Here is a 24,820-nt window from a genome sequence, read left to right on the forward strand (position 1 = left end):
TCCCTTTAATGTATTTTTCATTTCAGCTACTATAGTCCTTGTTTCTGACTGGTTCTTTTTCATGTTTTAATATCTCCATTCTAATGTTGCCTATCTCTCCATTGAAGTTCTCCCTGAGATCACTGAGAATCCTTATAACTAGTGTTTGGAACTCTGTGTCTGGTATATTGTCTCCATTTTCTTTTTTACTGGAGCTTCGTTCTGTTCTTTTATTTCAGAAATGCTTTTTTTTCTCTCCCCATTTTGGCTGCCTCCCTGTGTTTGTTTCTATGTAGGGCTGTTATGCCTCTCAGTCTTAGTAAAGTAACCTTATGCAGTAGGTGTCCTGTGGGACCCAGTAGTGCAATCTCCCTGGTCACCAGAGCCAAGTGCTCCAGGTGTGTCCCTTGTGTGGGTTGTGTGTGCCTTCCTATTGCAGTTGAGACTTGATTGGTATTTGCACATCAATGGGGAGGATTGACCCTTAGGCTGGTTTGTTGTGAGAACTGGCTGTGACTACAGCGGAGGAGCTGTTGTGCAATGGCTGACCCTACAGAATAGGGTTCGCTTTTGAGGTATTCTGGTATTTTCCCAGGCTGCCCTTTGTGTGCGTCATCCTTGGATGACTGCATGATGTTCTGGCCCAATGCAAACCTGGCCACTCAGCCTGCCAGCCCCTGGACCTCCTGGGAGGAGACCCGTTGAAGGCCAAGTTTAGTCACAGTCTGTGTCCCACCTGGGGCCACCTGGCATGAGCCACAAAGCAACCCAGAAATGACTGCCACTCATGCTGTCCTTGAAGGTGTCTTGAAAGGCCAGTTCATGAGCCAAGGCTGGCTCTCACTAGTGCCAGACATAGGGCTGCTCAGCCAAAGGTATAGGACATACTGAAGCCAGATGCTGCTGATTGGGGTTTTGTGAACCTTAGAGAAATTTTAGAAAAGTCCACAGCTTGAGCCAAGGCAGGCTGTTTATGCAGAAAAGCCACTGGAAGCAGCTTGTGTGTGCTTGAAAGTTGGGTGGGGCATGATCTCAGGGAATCACTAGGGTTGGGCTAGACGAAAGGTGATAGCCAGTTTGATGGAGACTCAAATATGGCACCTGCTTGCGTCTGTTCACAGTGAAGAGGAGGGCTCAACAAAGAAACAATGGCTTCTGCCAGCTCCTCTGTCTGGGAGAAAGCTGCCCCTCCAGCCCTCACCCTGAAGCTAGATAATTCATTTCTTCCCCATATGTCCCTGGTGCCTTTCAAGCTGCTGCCCCAGCACTGGAGCTCAGAGCAAGTAAGTCCATCAGTGAGTAAGTCTGTGTGTGGTCCCTTTAAGAGGAGCGCTTGGAAGTGCAGCTGCCTTATGTCTCACTTAGCCACAATCTCTGCTGGTTTTCACAGCCAGAAGTTATGGGGACTTCTCTCCCCAGGACTGAAACCCTGGGATGAGAAGGGGCTGGGAATCCTCATTCCTCGGAGTGGGGGAGACCTCCACAGGCTAAATATCTCTTCCAATTTTTAATGGTCACATGCATGTGTGGGACCAGCTCATTCTGCATCTCTGCCCCTCCTATTAGTCTTGAGGTGGCTTCTTCTGTATGTTCATAGTTGTAGGGCTTCGGTTCAGCTGGACTTCAGGTGATTCTCAATAATGGTTGTTCTGTGGTTTAGTTGTAGTGGATGTGGCCCTGAGAGGAGGTGAGCACAGTGTTTACCTATTCCACCATCTTGACTAGAAACCCCTCTCTTTTTCTTATATGATATAATAGACACATGCATAAAACAGTAAGTTAAGCTCTATATTAATGGGCATACAATGTGTAAAGATGTAACCTGTGACAATAACAGTGCAAATGGGGATGTATAGAGATGTATAGGATTAGAGTGTTTATACTTTATTGAAACTAAGTTTATATTATTTAAACTAAATTATTATAAGTTTAAGATGTTAATTGTATTCTCCAAGGTAATAGCTAAGAAATAACTAAAAAGAAATAAGACGGGAATCAAAGTTGCACACTACCAAAAAAGGCACTAATGAAGAAATTGAGGAATAAAAAGCATATAAGACATACAAAAGCCTAATAAATAAATGGCAGATGTAAATCCTTTTTATCAGTAATCTCGTTAAATGAAAATGGATTAAACTCTTCTATTAAAAACAGATTTGAAGAATGAATAAAAAACAACATCCATCCATATGCTAGAAGAGATTCACTTTAGATATAATTACATTAAAAGGTTGAAAGTACACAAATGGAAAAGATATTCCATGCAAATAGCACAGAAAAAGAGTTGGGATGACTGCTTTATTGTCAGACAAAATGGACTGTAAATTGAAAACATTTACAAGAAACAAAGAATAGTGATAAAAAGTTTGACACAGAAAGAGGATATAACAATTACAGACATATATGCACCTAGAAACACAGACCCATAATAAATAAAGCAAAAATTGACAGAATTGAAGAGAGAAATATACATTTTACAATAATAGCTGGAAATGTAAATATCCAACTTTCAATAATGAACAAAACAACCACAGAGAAGATAAATAAGAAAATGGAGGACTTGAGAAAACACTACAAACAATTGTGTGTGTGTGTGTGTGTGTGTGTGTGTATATATATATATATATATATATATATATATATATATATATATATATATATATATATAACACTCCACCCCAAACAGCAGAATTCACATTCTTCTCAAATGCACATGGGAGACTCTCCAAGATAAACCATTTGTCAGCCACACAATAAGTCTCAATACATTTTAAAACACTGAAATCTTATAAAACATCTTTTTTATCACAATGGAATAAAACTAGAAATCAATAGCAAAAAGAAAATTGAAAAATATCACAAATTTGTGAAAATTAAATAGCACATTCTTAAACAACCAATGGGTGAAAGACGAAATCCCAGAGGAAACTAGAAAATACCATCAGTCTAAGGAAAACAAAAACACAACACACCAAAACTTATGGATCACAACAAAAGTAGTGCTAAGAGGGAAATTTATAACTGTAAACGCATACATTAAGAAAGAAGAAAGGGGCCAACTGAGTGGCTCAGTCAGTTAAGAGTTGGCTTAAGAGCGCGAGCTCTGGGCAACAGGGCCGTCGGTTCGATTCCCACTTAGGCCAGTGATGTCACACTCAAGCTGAGCTGTCGCTGAGCGGCCAACAGGTGGCAGGATGGCTCAACTGGTATAACAACAAGATTGTCTGTTTGATGATGGGCTATGCCCACCCGCAACTAAGACTGAACTCGGCACCTCGATCTGAGCTGCTGCTCGGATGGCTCAGTGGATAGAGTGTGTGCTGTTAACAACAAGACTGCTTGTTCGACTTCCACATGGAATGATGGCTACACTCAGCTGCAACTAAGATTGAACACAGCACCTTGAGCTTAGAGGCCACGAGCTGCTGATGGGCAGCCGGATGGTGACTGGCGCCTTCCACAACTAAGATTGAAGAACAACAACTTGGCTGGTCCCCTTCCCTAATTCCCCAACACTGTTCCCCATCCCAATTCCCCAATAAAATCTTTTAAAAAAATAAGAAAGATTTCAAATCAATGCACAGCATAATTAGAAAAAAGAAAAGCAACCTAAACCCAAAGCCAGCAGAAAGAAGGAAATAATGAAGAGTAGAGCGGAAATAAATGAAATAGGCTTGTGATTTTTTTTCTTTTGTAGTGTCTTTGTCTGCTTTGGGTAACAGGGTAATGCTGGCTTTGTAGAATGAATTTGTAAGCATTCCATCCTGTTCAATTCTTTTTGGAATAGTTTGAGAAGGATAGGTGTTACTTCTTTAAATGTTTGATAGCATTCACCTGTGAAGTCATCTGATCCTGGACTTTTGTTTGTTAGTTTAGTTTTTTGTGTATTTTTTCTGCTTCAATTTCATTGCTACTAATCAGTCTGTTCAGATTTTCTGTTTCTTCCTCATTCAGTCTTGGAAGTTTGCTTGTTTCTAGAAATTTATCCATTTTTTTAGGTTATCCAATTTGTTGGTATATAATTGTTCATACTATTCTTTAATGACCCTTTGCATTTCTGTGGTGTTGTTTGTAACCTCTTTAATTTTTTATTTTATTTGGGGACTCTTTCTTTTTCTTTTTAAAAGATTTTTATTAAAATATAGCTAACATACAATATTATATTCATTTCAGGTGTACACCATAGTTATTAAACATTTAGATACCAAAGATCTCTTTTTTTTTCTTGATTAGTCTGGCTAAAGGTACAAACATTTTCAACAAAATGTTAGCAAACTGAATTCAATAATACAATAAAAGGATTATATACCATCATCAAGTGCTCTTTATCCCAGGGATGAAAGGATGGTTTGATATCCACAAGTCAATGTGATACACATCAATAAAACCAAGGATAAAAATCATATGATCATCTCAGGAGACGCAGAAAAAAATCCATCCATGTGGGATAAAAACTCTCAACAAATTGGGTATAGAGGGATTTTACCTTAATATAATAAAGGCTATATATGACAAGCCCACAGCTAACATAAGACAAGGATGCCCATCCTAGTCACTTCTATTCAGCATAGTACTGTAAATCCTACCCCAAGCAATTAGGCAAGAAAAATAAATAAGAGGCATCTAAATTGGAAAGGGAGAAGTAAAATGAGCTCTGTCCATAGATGACATGATCTTATATGTAGAAAAATCTAAAAATGCCACCGAAATAATTCTAGAACTAGTAAACAAATTCAGTAAAGTTGCAGGGAACAAAATCAACAAACAAAAATAAGTTGCATTTCTATACACTAAAAATGAGCATCCAAAAAGGGAAATAAGAGAAGAATCTTGTTTATAATAGCATTGCAAAGAATAAAATACTTGGGAATAAACTTAACCAAGGAGATAAAAGACCTATACACTGAAAACTATGAAATATTTCTGAAAGAAGTTTAAAAAGACACAGAGAAATAATAAAGCATATTGTGTTCATGGATTTGAAGAGTTAATATTGTTAAAATGATCACGCTACCCAAAGTTATCTACAGAATCAGTGCAATCTTTATCAAAAGCCCAACCTCATTTTTACAGAAATAGTAAAAGAAGTGCTAAAACTCATATGGAACCACAAAGGACCTAGTTAGTCAAAACAATCTTGAGAAGAACAAGCTGGAGGCTTCATACTCCTAATTTCAAAACATATTACAAAGCTATAGTAAGCAAAAGTATGGTACTGGTATAAAGACAGACATATAGGAAAATGGAACAGAATAGAAAGCCCAGAAATAAACCCATGGCTATAGTTACCTAATCTTTAAGAAGGTGCCAAGAACATTCAATGGGAGAAAGATAACCTCTTCAACAAATGGTGGGAAAACTGAATATCCACAGGCAAAAGGCTGAAGTTGGACCTTAACCTTAAACCACACACAAACATCGTATAGATGTAGGTGTGAACAAAACCATCTCATCTTTGTGTCCTTTCATGCTGTGACTTTTGACTAACCTCACTGTCCTTAGTAAGGATATCAAAGTTTTCTAATTGATGATTATCTGTGTTCCTTAAAATGTAGCCATAAATATATTTGTTAGTAACAGCTGAATGGCATGACAACTGAGATAAATATCAAACTAGTAGTAGTATCAATTATAAACAATCAGCTATCACAAGATCACCAGGAGGTATGACCCCTGGTGCTACCTCATTCTTTCTCCCTTTGTCTTGTCAATCATTAGTACCTTAGTTATACCATTTAAAAAGTATTGTAACAAGGATCTGGTAGTGGAGAATAATTTGAGCAGAACTGCTGGGCTGTCTGTCCACTCTGAGCCAATTTTCCCATTAGTAAATTACCTTTTAATAAGTTTTTTTCATATTCTATGAAATTGCCTGTTTCATGTTTCAGTCTGAAGGTACCTTTTTGTTACAGCAGCTATTACAGCTTTGTCCGACAAACATCAGTTCAAAATGGATTAAAGACTTAAATACAATATCTAGAATTGTAAAACTCCTAGAAGAAAACATAAAAGAAAAGCTTAATGACATTGGTCTTGGCAATGATTTCTTGGATATGACACCAATATCACAGGCAACAAAAGCCAAAATAGACAAGTGGGATGAGATTAAACTAAAAAGTTTCTGCTCTGCAAAGGAAGCAAGCAACAGAGTGAGAAGTCAACTTACAGGATGGGAGAAAATATTTGCAAACCATCTATCTGATAAGGGGTTAATATCCAAAATATAAGGAACTCCTACAATTTAACAGCAAAAAAATCCACAAATAACCCAATTTAAAAATGGGTGAGAGACTTGAAGATATTTCCCCAAAGAGGACATACAGATGGCCAACAGGTATATGACAAGATGTTCAACATCACTAATCATTAGGGAAATGCAAGTCAAACCCACAATGAGACATCACCTCATATTTATTAGGATGGCCATTATCAAACAAAATATAACAAAAGAAACAAACAAACAAAACAACAGAAAAATCAAGTGCTGGCAAAGATGTGGGGAAATTAGAACTCTTGTGTATGTTGGTGTTGTCTCTATGGAAAACTGTATGGAGATTGCTAAAAACATTAGACTGAAAACTACATATGATCCAGCAATCCTATTTCTGGGTATTTATCCAAAAAATTGAAATTAGGATCTCAAAAAGATATCTGCACTCCTTTGTTCATTGTTCACTGTAGCCAAAAGGCAGAAAACACCTAAATGTCCATCAAAATACGAATGGATAAATAAAATGTGGCATATACCTACAACGGAATATTATTCAACCTTAAAAAAGAAGAAAATCCTATCATATGCTACAACATGGTGAACCTGGAGGACATTATACTAAGTGAAATAAGCCAGTCACAGAAGGACAAATACTATGTAATTCCATTTATATAAGGCATCTAAAGTAGTCAGACTTATTGAAGCAGGAAGTAGAACGGTGGTTGCCAAGGGCTGGGGGAGGGGAAAATGGGGAGTTGCTGCTCAATGAGTGCAAAGTCTCAGTCATAAAAGATGAAAAAATTCTAAAGATCTGCTGTCCACAACTGTGCTTATAGTTAACAATTCTGTAAAGTACCCTTAAAAATTTAAGAGGGTAGATCATATTATGTGTTTTTATGTCATAATAAAAATAAAAGGATATGTGCTGTTAACTCTTTACAAAAAAAAAATCAGTTTTCTCTCCATCCTTCATCAACCTCAGCTCAGAAGCTCTAGGCAGGCCTGGCTTGGTCTCTGAACATCGTTCTCTCAGGTGTCTGAAGTTCTTTTCCTTAGCATTATTTTTTAACAAAACATGTATTGTATACTTTACACTGACCACGCACAAATAAGTCAAAGAGAGATACAAGAAACCCATAGTGCCCATGATTTCTAAGCACATAGGCCCAATTCAGACATTTTATATGTCTTGCAAACCAGGCCACAATGCTCTACCCCTTCTGTAATCCTGGCTTTGGGATGTGACTGCAACACCTGCCATCAGGAGGTGGAATCTGTTTCCTCACCACTTGAAGCTGGGCTAGTCATGCAATTTGTTCTGGACAATAGAATGCAGTGGGCATGATGTGTTCATTCTGCTCTCCCTTCTAGGACCCTGCCACCAGCACATGAACAAGCCAGAGCAATCCCACTAAAGGGGCTAACCTAGACCATCCAGCCCCCAGCTGGCTTGGTAGCTGATTTCAGACACTCAAGCAAGCCCAGCTGAAGTACAAGAAACCTCTCCCACATGTGGCAGACATCTCTGATTCTGCCTTCCCAACACGCACTTCCCCTGTTCTGGGAACAACATTGACATTTTCCACAGAAACAACCTTCTCCTCTCTTTCCAGAGATGTGGGTTCAGTGTAATAGGCTCAACCCTTGGCTCCAGAGGTGGGCACATGTCCAAGCTTTGGCCAATCAAAGCATGCCTCGCCCGGCCAGTGACAGGTTCATGGCTCTACCAGAGACAGTAAAATTCAAGTCAAGGACTTCTGTAAAAACTGCTGGGGAAGCATCCCCTTTTCAATGGGAGTGTTGAAAAGTCAAGAAATTAGACCAGAGCTACCGTGCAGCCATCTTATCACTATAAGGAGAAATCCTATCCAAAAATGAAGCAACAGGTGATGACAACATTAATGACATAATTTGAGCCTTTAGAGTACTCAGCTATGCCTAAAGAAAGCCACCATGGACTTTATTTATTTATTTTTGCTAATTTGCTTAAACCAGGTAGAATTAAGTTACTATTGCTTATAAGCAAAGGTGTTCTAATACATTCCATCCACATCTTTCCCTTGATACAAGCAGGACAATTCATTTGAAGTTGAAGAACAAGTAAAATAATCTATGGTGATAGGTCGTCCATGGGCAGGAGAGAACCTCCTGCGGTGAGGAAGGTGTCTATCTTGATTAAGATATAACTTGTGTTATATATGAGATATATATATATATATATATATATGTATATATATATATATATATAAATCTATATATTATATATGATATCACTTTGTGGGTTATACAAGTTAAATAAAGCTTACCAAACTGTTCTCTTAAGATCTGTGCACTTAACTGTACATAGTTATACCTCAATTTTGAAAATATTGCAATAATGATTCCATTAACACCCAACACATGCCTACTGGGGCTATTTGTGAGGTCAGATTCATCTGCTCAGGCCCTACCTGTCTCTTCCCTTTCCCCTCACATACCTTGGCTTCCACTGGGAGTGTTGGGGCTTGTGGCAGTTTTAAAACAGAGCCATATATTAGTTGACCCTCCTCCCATTGAGGGGTGGGTCTCAGTTCCCCACACCTGCCCTTGAATCTGGATGGGTTTGTGATTGCTGAGACCAATCAAGTCAGCAGCAGTGACACAGTGAGACTTTCCAGGTTGAGTGATGAAAGGTGCTACCATACCTGCCTTGTTTGAGGGCACTCTCACTCTCAGCATTGTGAGCTGCTACAGAGAAAAGTCCAAGTCCCCAAGCTGCCACATGTAGGTACCTGGTCAGTGGTGCCAGAAAAGCAGCTGCCAGCCTTCCTGGCCCAGGCACCAGTCATGGCAGTGAGAGTACAGCTAGCAGCAGTACATCCCTACCGAGCTGCCCCAGTTCCCACCAGTCCACTGACCTGCAGTCATTTGAGGGGACCTGCCAGGCCTGCACTCGTGGTCCCTTTATGGATACCTGATCTGCATAATCCATGAGCTAACAAATGGTGGTGGTTATCTGCCATTCAGTTTTGGGGTGATGTGTGACACAGCCTCAGGCACCCGGGATGGGACCCCTCCATTCCTGGCCTTACCTCACAACGTCCACTGATGCGGCCCCTGACTTGAAGAAATCAGTGGAGTCTTCCACCTCCAGGACACTGGGGAGAATCCGCTTCCAGGCACTCTGGAAAATAGGCATGGTGAGAACATAGCTCCCAGGGGAGCTGGGAGCAGGTGTCATTCAGCAGGGTGAGAACAGCCCCTGACATGTGCGCGGACAGCCTGATATCAGTGTACCTTGGTCCACTCCAAGGCACAGGGGCTTTGAGGAGCCTGAGGGCCTTGGAGTGACCACTCTCTGGAGAAAGAGATACTGCCACACCCCAGGCCATTCAGCTACTGTCCTCACACCCACCTCACCTTGACCCCCAGCTTTTCTGGGGTCCCCATGACAGCCTAGGGCTGGAAGAAGGATGGAAGTACCAGAGCTGAAGGCGTGGCTGGGAACTGGGAAGGCAGCGCCCAACTCCTCCCGAGCCTCCCTTATGCCCGGCCTCACCTTAGTGCTGTTGCCTAGGCTTAGATATCCCCAGCATAACACTGATGTGTGGGTGTAGCAGTGTGGAAGAAAGAGCAAAATGAGGGGTAGTTAGGCGGGGAGAAAACAAGGCACACTGATGGGACTCAGAAGGCCTATGTCTTATCCTCACTGAGAGGCTGGCTGGCTGTGTCCCCAGATCTGTGGAGGGCAGCAGTGCCTGCCAGCCGGCCTAGGGGATGATCATGTAAAGGGCAGTGACAGCTGAGTGGGCAACACCTGCCCAGTCTCCCATGAAGGAATGACTTTCCCAGTTCAGCCCAGGATGGAATGACTATTTTCTGGGCAGGCTTCCAGCCAGATCTGTCAGGACAGGAACTGGGAGGGGCCTCAGGCTCTATCTGAGCTCCAGGCCACGGCCAGTCGTTGGAAGGGTGGGGGAGGGGGAGACACAGACCCAATTGGGACCAGCCCCACATGACCCCTAGTCCAACCTCTCCCCTCGTTCATTTTTGGAAAGGTGTCACAGATTTACTCTTCCCATACTCAGTTTGACCATTAACAGCCATACTGAGCCACTCCCTGTCCCCATACGACAGCTGACTGTCCTCCACGCCTCTTCTCAAGGCCCTTGCCAGCTGGCAACACCCTTCCCTGAACCTCCACTTCACATTTAAATTCTGGCCATTCTTGAGGGCCAACTTCTGTGTCGCCTCTTCCCTGAAAACTTCGCTGTCTGATTTGTGGACAGGGGCTACCCTCTTCAGACTCACGTGGGCTGGGGTCACCGGTCACCTGCTGGTGTGTGTGCATGCCACTGTATGGTGCCTGCAAAACACACCAGCCCTTTTTGGATGCATGTGGAACCTCTGAGAGGCAGTACATCCTGAAGCCACACAGTCTCCTTTAGATCCTGGCTTGATCCCTGACAAGCCATGGAGATAGAGGCAACAGTTTTCTCATCTATGCAAGAGGCTGATAACACCTGTGGGAGGATTCCTTGTGTGATACAGGAAGACTGCTTGGAGTACGAAAGTTGCTTAGTAAACATGGTGTTTCTACCTCCTGCAATGCCCTGCTATAAGGCTTGGCAGGTTGCCCATGGCCTGCACCAGCTCACGGTGGGCACTTGATGAGTTCTGCTGAATGGAAAACATGGGCTGACCCCTGCTACAGTTGCCAGGCCAGACCCTCTCCACCAACACTGGGGGGCTGCAACTGCCCCTCACTGGCCTGCATCTCCAGCCATCTCCCTTCCACCCCATTCACCTCCAGACCACACATCCTGTAAGGGCCCAGCCCAGCTGTGACCAACAGGAATAATGATAATAATGCTAATGACCAAGAGGCCATATGCATAGCAGTGGAGGCAAGAACTCTAGCCAGAGCACCTGGGTGCCAGCCCCAGCACTAACTTCATCAGCTGTGACGCCACGGTGGCCCCTGTTCCTCAGCTGGGAAATGAAAGTACCAAAAGCACCTACTTCATGGCGTTGTTACAGTAATTAAATACACTACTATTCCTGGAGTGTTTAGAACTCCGCATGGACACACACTCTACAAAAGAAGTATCTGCTTCTTTTCATGACAGCAGTTAGGCTCACTGCCAACATTTATTGAAGTCCTAATAGGTGCTACTAAATTGACCTTTTTTCATACGCAGTCTCTCCTTCACCATTTACAACACCCATGGAGGCAGGGTTTATTCACAGAAGAAGGACTCAGTTGCAGCAGCTTTTGACTCAGGCCTCGCTCTACAAACACACAACTTCACCCCTCCTTAAATGCCACTTGATTATAAGCTCCAGAAAGTCAGTTTGTCCAGCTGGCAGGCATAGGGGCCAAAGCAATTGCTCCAGTAATATTTTTTGAATGAATAGTTTGTTTTGTGTTGTTTGTTTTTTGTTAACAGACATTCACAATGTTCACCTTTCAACTAAGGAATTCTTGGTGCCCTCTGGAACAGTGTGAGCTCCCCGTGTCCCTCCATCTGAGTCCAGCCATCTGCACTTGTCAACATCCACAGTCACCATTGTGGCCCACTGACTGGCCCTCCTCCTCCCGTCACAGCCCTTCTCCTTGGGCTCCAACTGCATTGCCCTATGTTAGGGAGCCCTCCCCACTTCTTAGGGCCTCACATTTGCTGTTCCTTCTGTCTCAGACTTCCCCCAGATATTTTCTCTCCATTTAGGTCTCTAAGACTGCCCCTCCATCCATACAGGGAAGCCTTCCCTGATTATTCCTTCTAATGTTGCTCCACAGCCTCCAAGGACCTTGTTTCCATCACGTTGTTATTTCACTCATAGCACTTCTCCCTGTGTAAAAGTATTTTGTTCATTTGCTTGGCTGTTCATTGGCTCTCTTCCCCATGAGAAGGGACACTTCATGAAAACAGGGACAGTGCTTATTATCACATTCCTAGTATCTGGCTTAGCACCCAGCATTGGTAGGAGCTCAATGCATATTTCTTAGATAAGTAATTGAATACACAATTGAATGAATGAATAGCTGACATCCATTCAATAAAGCTAAGTGCCATCAATATCATACCTTCCAAGGGAGAGCGTGATGGGTAAGGGGAGGAAGGAGGCGATGAACAGTTTTGGGAAGTGACCACCTACTGAACTCAGCTGGAAGAGACTGCGTCCCAGACAGGGAAGTGCTGCCCAGCATCACGAGGGGAGAATTGGGTTGGAGTCTGGGTCTGTCTGACTATGACATCTGTGCTGGTCACATCACAGGGTGTCCCTCTCAGAAAGCCTTTCTGGAAGGTTTCAGTGTACATGTTCTATCACAAGACCATGGGCGTGGCACCTGACTCTTTCAGCTATTCCAGGGGCTTCTGTTTCATTTGTCCACTGTTGATAATGAGTCTCTAGAAGAGTCAGACCCAGCTGGCCAAATCTCAGGGTCCCAATGGTAGAGGAAGAAGGGGCGAGAAGACATAGAAAGCCCCAAGACAAGATAGAATCAACACTGCCTGGGGCCAACACATACATCCACAGAGAGTGTGCACAGTCTGACTTCAGGAAGTTTGACTCACAAAACACATGTGCACTGAGTGACCTGCTCAACCGGATAGTACCCTGAAGTAGTCTCTTACCCGCACAGCCTCCATGGTGACCAGCTCTGCCTCTGTCAGCTCGAGGGCACTGCTGTCTTCTCCCCTGAAGAAGTGCGAGGCCGGGATCATCTTGCCATCCTCCAGCTGGATGCTCTTCACCAGCAGCTGCACAGGGGAGATTGCACAGTGCCTGTGGTTGCCCTTAAGGCAGGGCAGACCAATTCCACAGAGGGCGCTATGCTAGTCTCCCACCCTTGTCATAAGAAAGGCACAGGGAGTCTCAGATGAATGATGAGGAAAAGAGTTCAGAGTGGGGAGGCTGCTGTTTTAGGGGTACAGAGGAGAACTCTCATGCTCACTTTTCCCTATCACCCACCACACCATGCTCTCGCTTTCTTTGTAAGTGTAATGACTTCACTATAGCTATAAAACTGATGCCCATTCAGTAGACAAAATAATTCAAGCACTACTTTGAACGCCAATTGAGAAAACAACTTATCACACAATAGCCAGCTCCTGAAACCTTGTGGGAACATCTGGTGAAGGTCATAGATGCCCCCTGGGACCAACCCAGAGGTTGGAAGAGGAGCAGATGTACTCATGGGTAGGGGAGCACATCTCTGTTTGATAAGACATCTATAAGAATGGTCTTGCCTGACCCCGACCCTGCTGCCTTTTGAAGATGGTCTGGAGCTTTCTGTGAGCTAAAGCTCAGCCAGACTCAGCTGGAAGTTCCTGAGAAATGCTTCAACCAATGGTATCCATCAAGACTGCCTCCTTTGCTTTGCTGTTCCTGTGGATATCACAGAGGATGCAGTCTGTGCCCCACTCCTGCTGCAAGGATGCCCAGCTGCTGCAAGGGGGGTGCTGTTAGTGGCTTGCTGCTGTACCCTTCCTCCTTGCTGTTGTTGGATAGGCATGGTTGTGCATAGAGAGGCCCAGGGACTATGCCTCATTGTCCCTCACCCAACTCCGGGGGAGTGGAAACAGAGGACTGAGTGATATAAAGATGCTGGGACATAATCGGCAGATGCGAGTCACACTCCAGAGCCTGCCCTGGGATCAAATGGAGGCTAGACTGCTCTAGAACCCTTATCTTTGCTTAGCATTTGTCGCTCTGTCCTGGCCTGCTTCCCGAGTGGTACATGATTTTCCGGAGCACTCCCTCCATAAATCAAGTGCACAAGATCTTCCATCTCAGGACCTGCTTCTAGGGAACCTGACCAAGACAGATCTGGTCTTCCAACTGCATTTATCAATCTTGAATACCTAAAACACCCAACAACTGTAAATCACAGATATCGATGGCAGCGTCCAGCCTTCCAAGTGCAGAGCACGGAAAGGTGGGCACCCAGAGTGAGCTTACACCAGTCCCAAGCATAGTCATGCCACACTCCACCTGGCCTGTATACACCAAGGCAGCCAATAGTCCAACATCCATGGGGTTTGTTGAAATTCCCTAAGCTTGGAGTTCCCTGCCTGTCCTCCTTCCCTGACCCCAGTATACAAAGCCCAGACCTGCCCAACACTGTACAGGGTGAGCATTAATAATAGAGTACTGTGGCAACTGGTGGGCCTCAGAGCCAGAATTTTAGGGTTTGAATCCCAGCTCTGCCACGAATTAGCTTGGGTGACCTTGCATAGGTTATTTAAATCTCTGTGCTTCAGTTTTCTCTTCTGTAAAGTGGTATAATATGAATACATGTCTCATAGGGTTGTTAAGAAAATTAAATGTAATACCTATAAATTATTTTAAAACTGCCTGGCACACAGAAAGTGCTCCATAAATATTAGGTGTTGCTCTGAGTTGCAGAGTCTGCTAATATGAATCTGAGCATACTATGTGCCCAGCATGGCTCCAAGGGTTCATAAAACAGAAAGAAACAGGGGCACAGAATTTCAGTGACCACTCCCAGTGGTGTTTGGACACTCTGCAGGATTAATATCAGGGCTCCCTGGGAGGGCTTCTCCATGATTCTAACACCCTCACAGGACATCCAGCTCTGGCTGAGGCGCCTGGTCAGGAAGAACAAGAGGATTTGTTCTTCCTGGAACACGGAAGTGGACAAACCCAATAGTTGGGGGCAAGCATGGACTCCTGGAACTTGCTGTCTTATTTTCTTCTGTTTTCTCCAGAGCAGCCTGCGGTCTAACTGCAGGGCAGGAAGACTTGGACAAGCGTGTGTGTGGCCTTGAGCCTACTGTATGGACATGTGACCTACAGCAGCATCATTACCATTCTGTCATCATTCCCGAAGAGGACCAGTCCCCTGTCAGTGACCACCCCTGGCCGATGGGCTCCTGGGATGGGCAAAGCTTCTCCCTCAGGCACCAGGCCTGCAGTGTTCAGCGTTGAGTTGAAAAATGTCAGCTTCTGTTTGGAAAGAGGACCAGAAAACAAGAAGGTGTGGATGAGAAGAGGCCCCCACTGTAGGTAGCCCAGACAGGGCTGAGCAGGGTTAGGGAGATGAAGTAGGGGCCAAGAGCAGTGCAACGTGAGAGCCACAGCCCTAGGACTCTGCCTCTAGGGGTACAAACAAAGTCTGGAGGAGCCTTGGAGACCTTGGAAGCCCTCAAGCCCTGTGTTCCTCTAAGACGCTTTGCATTGGCTCATGGTCTCAGACCTCGGGTGAACAGACATTGGAAGCAAACCTGCTCAAGGCACCACGAGGTGAAGACACCTGCCTGCCCTGGGGATGCCACTAAGCACTGGTCACTATGCAAATGGTCTTGTGGTAGCAAGGGCAGCAAAAGGACCCCCCAACACAGTCTGGCAGTTGGCCAATGGTCAGGGGTTTGGACAGTCGAGGACTGCGTGGAGGACAGGACTGCCCTCCACGGGGTATTGCCAGCCGCTGACGCCTTGAGAGAAACTGTGAGCCCCAGGGCTCTCTGTCTTCAGCATCTGGTTTGCCCACTGCCCCTGGCATGAACATGCTGCTCCTCCCCCTGGGGGACAAGTCAAAGTCAGACCTGGGCCTCCAGGAGCCCAGGGGTGAGAGTCAAAATATTTTAAAGTCAATACAGCTCAACTGCAGAGTTGCTGCAAGGCCTGGAGGCCTTGAGCTGTGCTGTCCCTTTACACTTTAGCCACTGGAATGGATAGGTCTCATGCTCCTGGGGGAGAGACTAAAGTGACTGGGGTTGGGGGTCAGGTCAGTGGCTATTTGCCAACCAGGTCAAACGTATTTTGACAGTTTCGCAGTCAGTGGGGCACACCAGTGCATCCAGCCCAATCCCAGCCATGCATGAACACACCTGCCCACAAGCTTCTGTCCAGGCACCTGGCGTCTTGTCATTCCCACGGATCCAGTTATGAATGGCCTCTGCTGGCTGCTCCCAGTTGATCTGTGAGGTATGACATGTCTTCTCAGCTGGTGTCTCTCCACTCCCTCACCATCTGGGTAACACCCCTGCCCTGATGACCCCTGACAGTGGGTAAAGCCTAGCGGAAGGACCCTGGGAAGTCCGGCTTCTTCTCAGACACTAGTCTGAGTCCCTGTGCTGGGTGGGGTCTCTGTCTGGTACCCATGCTCTGGGTGCTCTCTAACTCTCGGTCTTTGATGAGTTGGGTAAATGGAAATTGATGATTTGGGGAAGATAATATTCTTTTGTTAAGATGGCCAAGGCCTTACACAGAGTCCCCAGCAAAAAGTGCAAGCCCATCCCATTGTGCCATATGAACAGTTTCTCCTGTCCTATAGGACTCACACAGATGTCTACACAGCATGCAATAAGCCCTGAGCAGAGATATAGCCTGTAGGCCCCCAAGTCTCCCCAGCTTGCGACAGCTTTGAGGAACTGAATTATCTCTCGTTCCTCATCTTAGAGGCTTCTGGCATGATCATTGATACTTTACACACACACACACACACACACACACACACACGACTACTTCTTTTCCCTGGGGGCCCTAGCTGCCCATTCTTTCTAAAGAGGAACAGGGAAGAACCCAAAACAGACCCTGTCCCCTGCCTGTCCAGGTGCCACATGCTTTCCCCAATCCACGGCTTTGCTCACACTTCCCCTGCCTGGACAGCCCTCTCTTCTGGCTTTAAACAATTACAACTTGACTGTGCAGCCCAACCCTGGCTTCTCCAGGATACCCTCTGCACCTCAGCCTATGCATAGGCAGGCTTCAGGGTGGGCAGAGCCCTGGCACTCACCTTAGCTGTTTCCTTCTTCTGAATGCCCTCGTAGGTGGCTCCTTCCTCAGACTGAGGGATTCTGGGGGCTTTGCCCTCGGCAATCAGCCTCACAGCTTGCACCTGGGGAAACCCAGTCACTGGTATCCCCAGCATTAGGACCCTCCTCTTACTCCCGTCCCCTGAGTTCACACTGAGTCTGGACCCTGTCCCACACTGACCATAGATGCCTGGCACACCCAAGAAATATTTTCTATATGAAGAGATGGTGCTAGCCCAAATCCAATTCCAATCTGTACAATGGGCACAGAACCCTGCCCTCTCTACTACACAAAGTTTTACAAGATTATATAGATCTTAGAAGATTACACACAATATAAAGCCCTGTATAAGTGTAACACACACAAATTTCATGTTTTTATCTAAAACCTTCCCTGATGGGTAAGGAGAATGGATCATGAGCCTCGTGATAGGTTTGGAGGTCTGAGATTAATCAGAAGTAGTTTCTCTGTTAAATGAAAAAGGAAGATTGTGGGAGAAGGAATCAGGGCAGGGGGAAGGGGAGCCAAGAAGCCTGGGCTCATGGTGAGGGAGGTCCTGGGGGGAGAGCTCCCAGAAACACTGAGACTGAGAAGTGATAGGGGTGTCAGAAACATCTAAAGCAAGACTGCCCAGTTGAATGTTTTGTTGTGGTGGAGATTTTCTATGTCTACACTGTCCAATACAGTGGCCATCAGCCATGCATAACTCTTAGGGATTTGTCATGTAGCTACTGAGACTGAGGAACTCAATTTTTAATTAGAATTTTCATTTTAATTAATTTAATAGCTGCATGTGACTAGTGGCTGCCCTATTGGACAGCCCAGCCTTAAAGGATATTTTTAGTTGTTTTCTGTGTGATGTGCAACGTAACCCTTTTCTGTCTCTCATATCAAATCTCTAGCAAGTCTACTTTGCATGGGAGAGAATACAAAGAGTCATCTAGTTTAACATATCTAAAAAATAAAAGGTGGTGGTAGGCCAGGCTGGTTGAGGGCAAGGGGACAACTGACATCTGGTCAATAATGAGCACTTTTATGTCATTGTTATGCTTATTGCTACTTACAAACAGTAAATGCTCTCCTCTCCTCCTGGAGACTTCCTCCTGTCTGACTCCTGCCTGCTGCTGGAATCTGTGACAATCAGGAATGTGCCTGCCTTTGGCCATTACTGGCTGGTCTCCTCCCGCTGAACCATCAGCAGCAACCCCACACACCAACCCCTTTGGGGTCAGGTCCCACGGGGCCTGCCTCCTCTGCCAAGCACAAGTGTCTCTATCAGTAATTCTTGTGTCTTCCTCTAGTAATAGAAGCCTCTCTCCTGCAGAGAACTCAGTCTGCAAGACTACAACTAGACCAAGCTTTCTTCCCCAACTGGTCGCAGCAGGAAGCATGTGACTGAGGCTAGCCAGTTGGAGTACTCCATCATCCTGGCCAGCGATGGATTAAGAGCGATCACATGATCGTAAAATTGGCCAATCACAGTCTTCTCTGATTTTTCATTCATGAACTCTAGGAAAAAGAGGCTTTCTCTTCCCCTCCAATCCACAGGTGTAAGCCTTGAGCTACCAGTGACTATCTTTTTTCCCATTTGATGTCAGGCAGCCTGAGAATGAAGCTAACCAAACAGAAAAATAGAATCAGGGTGAAGAAAGAAAGGAAAAGAGAATCCTAGTGATATGGCTTAAGTCTCTGGATTCAGCCACGCTTGACACCATCCCCGCCTCGACTTCTCTGTTTAATGAGTCAAAAATGACCCCTTTTTGGCTAAAGCTTTTTGAGTTGGGTTCTGTCAGTTGTAAGCAAGAGTCCTACCTAATACAATGCATTATATGTTTTCATCTTACCTCTTTGAACCCCTGAAATGGGAGCTCTCTCCCTCCAGAATCCTGAAATTAGGGGAACAGGTTCCAGCTACCTCTGGGCAGCAAGCTGGAACTAGAGAAGGTGTCTGGGAAGGAGAGGCCCTGCAGGCACCTGTGGCATGGTCAGCTCCCAGCCCTTACCATCCCTTTGATGCCTTCGGGGAAGAGGAAGCGGTTGTACAAAGTGTTCACAGTATCATCTGGGAGGATCTCACACTCCTTCTGGAGCAGAAGGTCCCCGGTGTCCAGGCCATCGTCTGCCCAGAAGATGGTAAACCCCCCTTTTTTATCTCCATGAATGAGGGTCCTAGAGAACAGAAAAGTGAAACTCTGAGTCTAGCAGGAAGGACCACAGAGAAGTATGCTCTGGGGGCAGCCTTTAGGGTGCCTGCCATCCTTCAGCACACCCCTTTATCGCCCTTGCCCCCTGGGAGGATTGATTCCTACTCTGGCAAGAGAAGGAAAATGGTATTTATTGACACCAACCATGTGTCAGGCATTGTGGTAAACACCCTATAGAACTCATGTAACTTAATCTTCCCAACTGGTGTAACAGGCATTGCATGCCACTTTTACAGATATGGAAACTGAAGCCCAGAGAAGTGAAGAGACGTGGCTGGAGATCTAGGAGTCTGAATTCCAACCAGACCAGTCTGACTGCAAGCCCTCTTTTCCCAGTTCAGATGTCTCCCTGCCCTACTACTCATCTAAACAGCCCCACCCACCGGACGATCTCCTAGTTTGTCTTCTTAGTACTTCTCATCATCTATCTTTACCTCTTTCCAAGTGGGGTGCTACTGAGAGTATGGCAGTGGGTGGAGGTTAGACCAGGCCTCTGGGCACATCGCCTGGGCTGGTAGCCCCAGTGGTCTCTTGGGTGAAGCTTGGACAAGCCTCTTGACCCACTCTGTCCTCAAGACCCCCCCACACACACACACACACAAGATGGGAACACTGCTCATTTTGCAGTTTACTGTGGGAAAGCAGAATGCTTAGCAATGCCTATCCACAGTTCTCTTGAGCGTTCTTGCTTACTGATAACAGTTAACCAGTCTGGTGTAAGGATGCCATCTGGCAGCACATGACAGGCACTTGCTTGATGCTTGCTCTGTAGCCCCAGAGAACAGCTCCGGGCTAAGGGAGGATGGTGATGCAGGCAGATGGGGGTGGTTTTGCCATCTTACCAGTTGATGGCTGAGGCCCCTCGGTGCCGGGGGAGCAGACTCGGGTGGTAGATAATAGAGCCATGGTGGGGGGCATTGATGACCTCCATGGGAATGAACTGGCTGCAGAAGGGCAGGACGTTGAGCTCGGCACCCAAAGCCTGGTATTTTGCCACAACCTCGGGTAGAGCCTGTCCTCTCGCCCTCCAGCGGGGGAACTTGAACACTGGCACTCCATCCTTCTCGGCCTCCGAACCTGTGGGACAGCAAGTGAGAAACTGGACCCTCCTTGCCCCCACCCACATGTGGCCACCTTTGCCTTCCTAGCAAAGGGACTCTTGCACTTTCTCTCCAGGCCTGTCCCTTTCACCCTTCCCCACTGCTTAGCTAGGCTCCATTGGGCAGCACAAAGGGGACAGCACTAACCAAGGGTGAGGCTTCAGGGAATGTTCGGTCTGGACTGACTTCTACTGACCGCCAAGATGTCTGAGCGCCTCCCTCTCCCACTTCTGCCTGACCCGCTACAGCTGACGTCTTGCCGTCATTCTGCTCCCATAGCCTCCCTATGCCCGTCACCAAGTTACTGTTTCTATACCCTTTTCCTCTCTGGGGTGGGGTCTGAAACTCTACAAACTGCAGAAGCTCTGCAAATAAGGGGTGCTAGAGGGACACTGACAGGCTTGGGGGAGAGGGGAAAGAAGGGGGGCAAAAAGCTTGCTTCTTTCTGTGAGCTCCTGCCCTGTGAGCATCACTCCAGTCTCATGTCTTCACCCCAGAGCAGCAGCTGAGTCAGTTTGTAGTTTTACCACTATCCGCAGAACTAGCCTCGGTGCACACGATCCCTTCGTGCTGGTCTCTGCCCTTCAAGGTTCAGGTCCCAGCCTTTACACCCCTCCTCCTGCCTTGTTACCAGTACCCACGGCCAGCACGCCCACCTCACAGGTATGAATTACTGCCCCTCAAACTTCAAAGTTTTAGAAATTACAGCTTCTTCTCAAGCCTTAGAGGTGGTAGCTGCCTCCTGTAGTCATTACCCTGGTACATTTGAGTTCTCTGTTTGTTTTTTTTAAAGATTTTTATTGGGGAATTGGGGGAATGGGAACAGCGCTGGGGAATTGGGAAAAGGGGAACAGACAAGTTGCTGTCGTTTTGTTCTTCAGTCTAGTTGTGGAGGACATCGCTTCACTGGCCCAAGTTGGCACCATCATTGTGCTCTTCCCAGGCGAGGCAGATCAGTCGCTGGCTTCTGGACAGCCACTCACGCTGGCTGCTGGCTGCACACGGTAGCCCATGGCAACCCACTGCCACAGGGGCTGCAGCCTACACCGTTGCCCATGATTCACGGCAGCCCAGCTCCAGGTTGAGCTGTTGTTCAGCATCTTAGCTGTGAGGGCAGTGTCGCTGGCCCTCATATGTGGGATCCAAACCAGGGCCCTCTGGCATCCCAAGCCAGCTCTTAACCATCGCACCACTCGGCCGGCCCCATTGAGTTCTCTTTTGTCTGTCTTTCTTTAGCACCTGTTGGACACTTCCTTGTACTCTGTCCTCTGTTAGCACACCTGATGTCTGGACCCTGCCTGGACTTAACCCACCTTCCAGCCCCCTCTGCCTTTGTGCCTTGGCATCCAGGGGTGTTGAGGGAGGGTAGGGTCAGTGTAAACAGACTGGACTGTGCTTGTAAAAGCTGTTCCCACTGTGACCAATGGAATACTTCTGTAGGACATCTGAGGTAAAGTCAAGTAACAGTCACAGCAGGCTCAGTTGGGGTCCAAGCTCAGAGGCTGGTGTCAGTGGTGACTTGGTGACTGGGAGCTGGGCTCAGGCTATGTCATGGGTCACACTGGGTCAGATCTAGGATAGGTGCTAGAGCTGAATCCAGGGTCTAAGGGAGGCTCACTCTTCCCTGTGAACCAAGACCTTACCTGGCCAGACCCACAAGGCCCCCTTCTTAAGCCTGGCCCCATATTCTGTGTCCATCAGACCTGAGAAGAACCTGTGAAGGGACCGGCAATGTCCCGGGAGGGTCTGTGCATCTGAGATAAGGGCCCCTGCATCCTGCCATGCTGCTGAGGTCCCCAGCTCAGCCAGTGATTCTCAAAATGGGCTCCTCCTAGATCAGCGGTTCTCAACCTGTGGGTTGCGACCCTTTTGGGGGTCGAACGACCCCTTCACAGGGGTTACCTAAGACCATCGGAAAACAAAAAGATATTTACATTACGATTCATAACAGTAGCAAAATTACAGTTATAGAGTAACAACGAAAAGAATTTTATGGTTGGGGGTCACCACAACATGAGGAACTGTATTAAGGGGTCGCGGCATTAGGAAGGTTGAGAACCGCTGTTAGAGCCAGGGGCATCAGCATCACCTGGGAATTTGTTAGAAATGCAAATTCTCAGACCTCACTCCATTCCTCTGAACAGAAACTCCCAGAACAGGGGCTCAGCACTCTGTGTACAAGGCCCTCCCAGTGGTGGGGACGCAGTGACTCCTGATGGCATTTTTTCCAGGGCTTGGGTGTAAGGGTCAGAGAACCCTGGAGTGATCAAATAACAGGGCCTGGGAGCAAGCCAAGCTTTTCCGTGGCCCTTCTCCAGCATGTAAACCCCACCCCACGATCAGGTGGAAAGGAGGTTTCCACTTGGTTCCAAAAAAGCTGGGCAGCTGCTTGGCACCTGAGCAGGATTCAGAGTAGACCGTATTCGGCTGCATCTGGCCAGGGACACCCATGGCCTCACCACAAGATCATTCAGGCTTCTGCTCCATTCACTGCAACCCACCTTCCTATACACCCCCCTTTCCTTGCTCTTAGGCCGCCCACTCACCCAGGGGGTCCGCCTTCCCATTCTTGTCTGGGACAGTGAACACGCCCACGACCTCATGGCCTTCTTCCCTCAGGCGGCAGTAAACTTCCTGGCCGAACAGGCTCTGCCCAATCACTGCAATCTTCATGGCAGCAAGGGTGGGTCAGGAAGACCTGGGGAAGGAACCAGGTTGCAACATTGGACAGGGCTCTCTGGATCAAGTAGTGCAGCTGCATAGCACCTAACCTGCCTGCCCCCACCTTTAGGGTCCCTTCTGGGCTCCCTAGTGGCAGCCACTGCATGGAGGCTGCCTTGAAAAGACCAAAGGAAAAGTTTCTGCAAGAGGTGACTTTAGGTGCCACAGTGGACCAGTGACACCGAGATTGAAGAATTAGAAATGCCTCCTTGAAACACTCCGAATTCACATGGAACACAGGGTGTCAAGTTCTCTGAGGTGTATTTGAACATATTTTTATAACTAACCAGTCTGTGACCTCGGCCAAATCACATCAAGTCTCAGTTTCCTCATTCGTTAATAAGAAAGATGTCATGTGCCTCAAATGACTTTCAGCCTACAAGTCAGGCTTATTCCCCTGTCTACCTCAGCCTCATAGAATAGGATACCTGGTGGGCAGGCGCTGAGGACTGCAGGTGGAGGAGGGATGTGGGAGGGGGTACCACTGGGCTTGTTAAGAAGGAAGATATATGGAATGACACATAGCTAGATCATGCAAATGTCTCCAATGTTTGGGCATTCATTCACCATGCTCATATCTGTAAAGCCTGTTATTCATCTGATGCATTTCTTTAAATTATCCATTTACAAAAATATACATTTTTTGAAAATTTTATTGAAGTGATATGCCTCATACATACAGAAAAGTGCACAAATCATAGGTATATAGCTCAATGAATTTTCACAAACTGAACACACCCTTATAATCATCACTCAGATAAAGAATTATTTCAGAAGCCCCCTTCGAGTCTCTTCCAGTCACTACATCCCAGTAAGAGTAACTGGACTTTTAACAGCATTGAACAGCTTTGCCTGTTTTTAAAATGAATATATATGTTATATATATTATATATAATGGAATATAATATAATATAATATATATAATGGAAAATAATGTAATATATATATTTCATTTATATAAATGGAGTTATACAATTTAATGTTTTGTGGATTTTTTCCCCTGAACGTTATCCATATTATATTATGATCATTCTCATTGCTATTATACATAGTATTTCATTGTGTGAAGTAAGTAAATACATTTATTTATCTACTCTACTGTTGATTGTCATTTTCAGTTTCAGGTTATTTATTACCAATAGGGATGCTATAAAGATTCTGGCACATGATTCTTACTGTATACAGGTACACATTTCTGTGAGGTGTGTGCCTAGGAGTGCAATTCTTGAGTCACAAGTACAAAAATGTTTGGCCTTAGCAAATTCTGCCAGTTTTCCAAAGTGGTTGTACCAATTTCCACTTCCATGTGCTCTGCATTGTATCCTTGTGACTTTTCATTTCAGCCTTTTGCTAACATGAAATATAGCTGTAGCATTGCAGTTTTAATTTGCAATTCCCTGATAACCAATTAAGTTGAGCACTTTTTTCTATGTATATTAGCCATTAATATATCTTTTCATGGGTATTGACTCTGAGTTTTATCTATTATTTCCATTGGGTGGTCTTTTCCTTATGATATGCAGGAAGTTTTTGTCTTTGTTTTGTTAAATAATCTAGACTATGAGTCCTTTGTCAGATATGTATAAACATATGAGGAGTGATAAAAAACTATGGTGAATGTTTAAATTTAAAAAAAAATTATTACAATAAAAGACACCTTGCCATTAATATCCTCAAAATACTCCCTCTCACTTCAAACAATCTTATCCCATCATTCTTGCCACTTTCTGAAGCAGTTCGGAAGTCCTCTTTCATGAGTGTCTTTACTTGTGCTGTTGTGGCTGCCTCGATGTCCTGAATCAATTCAAAACATTTACCTTTCATGATCATTTGGAATT

The 24,820-nt window shown here is 45.6% G+C and overlaps 1 protein-coding gene across 1 annotated transcript in view; it reads right to left on the bottom strand.

Moving 5' to 3' along the window:
* Positions 1 to 24,820, bottom strand: part of ALDH1L1 (aldehyde dehydrogenase 1 family member L1) — a 115,307-nt gene that overhangs the window by 38,080 nt on the left and 52,407 nt on the right. The window contains exons 2-10 of the mRNA XM_019634079.1: positions 22,808 to 22,959; positions 20,004 to 20,238; positions 18,961 to 19,126; positions 16,938 to 17,039; positions 16,030 to 16,119; positions 15,008 to 15,145; positions 12,811 to 12,936; positions 9,262 to 9,353; positions 5,879 to 5,972 (exon numbers count right to left, since the gene is read on the bottom strand). Coding sequence (XP_019489624.1) covers positions 5,879 to 5,972; positions 9,262 to 9,353; positions 12,811 to 12,936; positions 15,008 to 15,145; positions 16,030 to 16,119; positions 16,938 to 17,039; positions 18,961 to 19,126; positions 20,004 to 20,238; positions 22,808 to 22,934 — 1,170 coding nt within the window. The 5' untranslated portion in view covers positions 22,935 to 22,959. The remainder of the gene's footprint in view (positions 1 to 5,878; positions 5,973 to 9,261; positions 9,354 to 12,810; positions 12,937 to 15,007; positions 15,146 to 16,029; positions 16,120 to 16,937; positions 17,040 to 18,960; positions 19,127 to 20,003; positions 20,239 to 22,807; positions 22,960 to 24,820) is intronic.

The sequence above is a fragment of the Hipposideros armiger genome, unplaced genomic scaffold (assembly GCF_001890085.2).
Source record: "Hipposideros armiger isolate ML-2016 unplaced genomic scaffold, ASM189008v1 scaffold_1490, whole genome shotgun sequence".
NCBI lineage: Eukaryota > Metazoa > Chordata > Mammalia > Chiroptera > Hipposideridae > Hipposideros > Hipposideros armiger.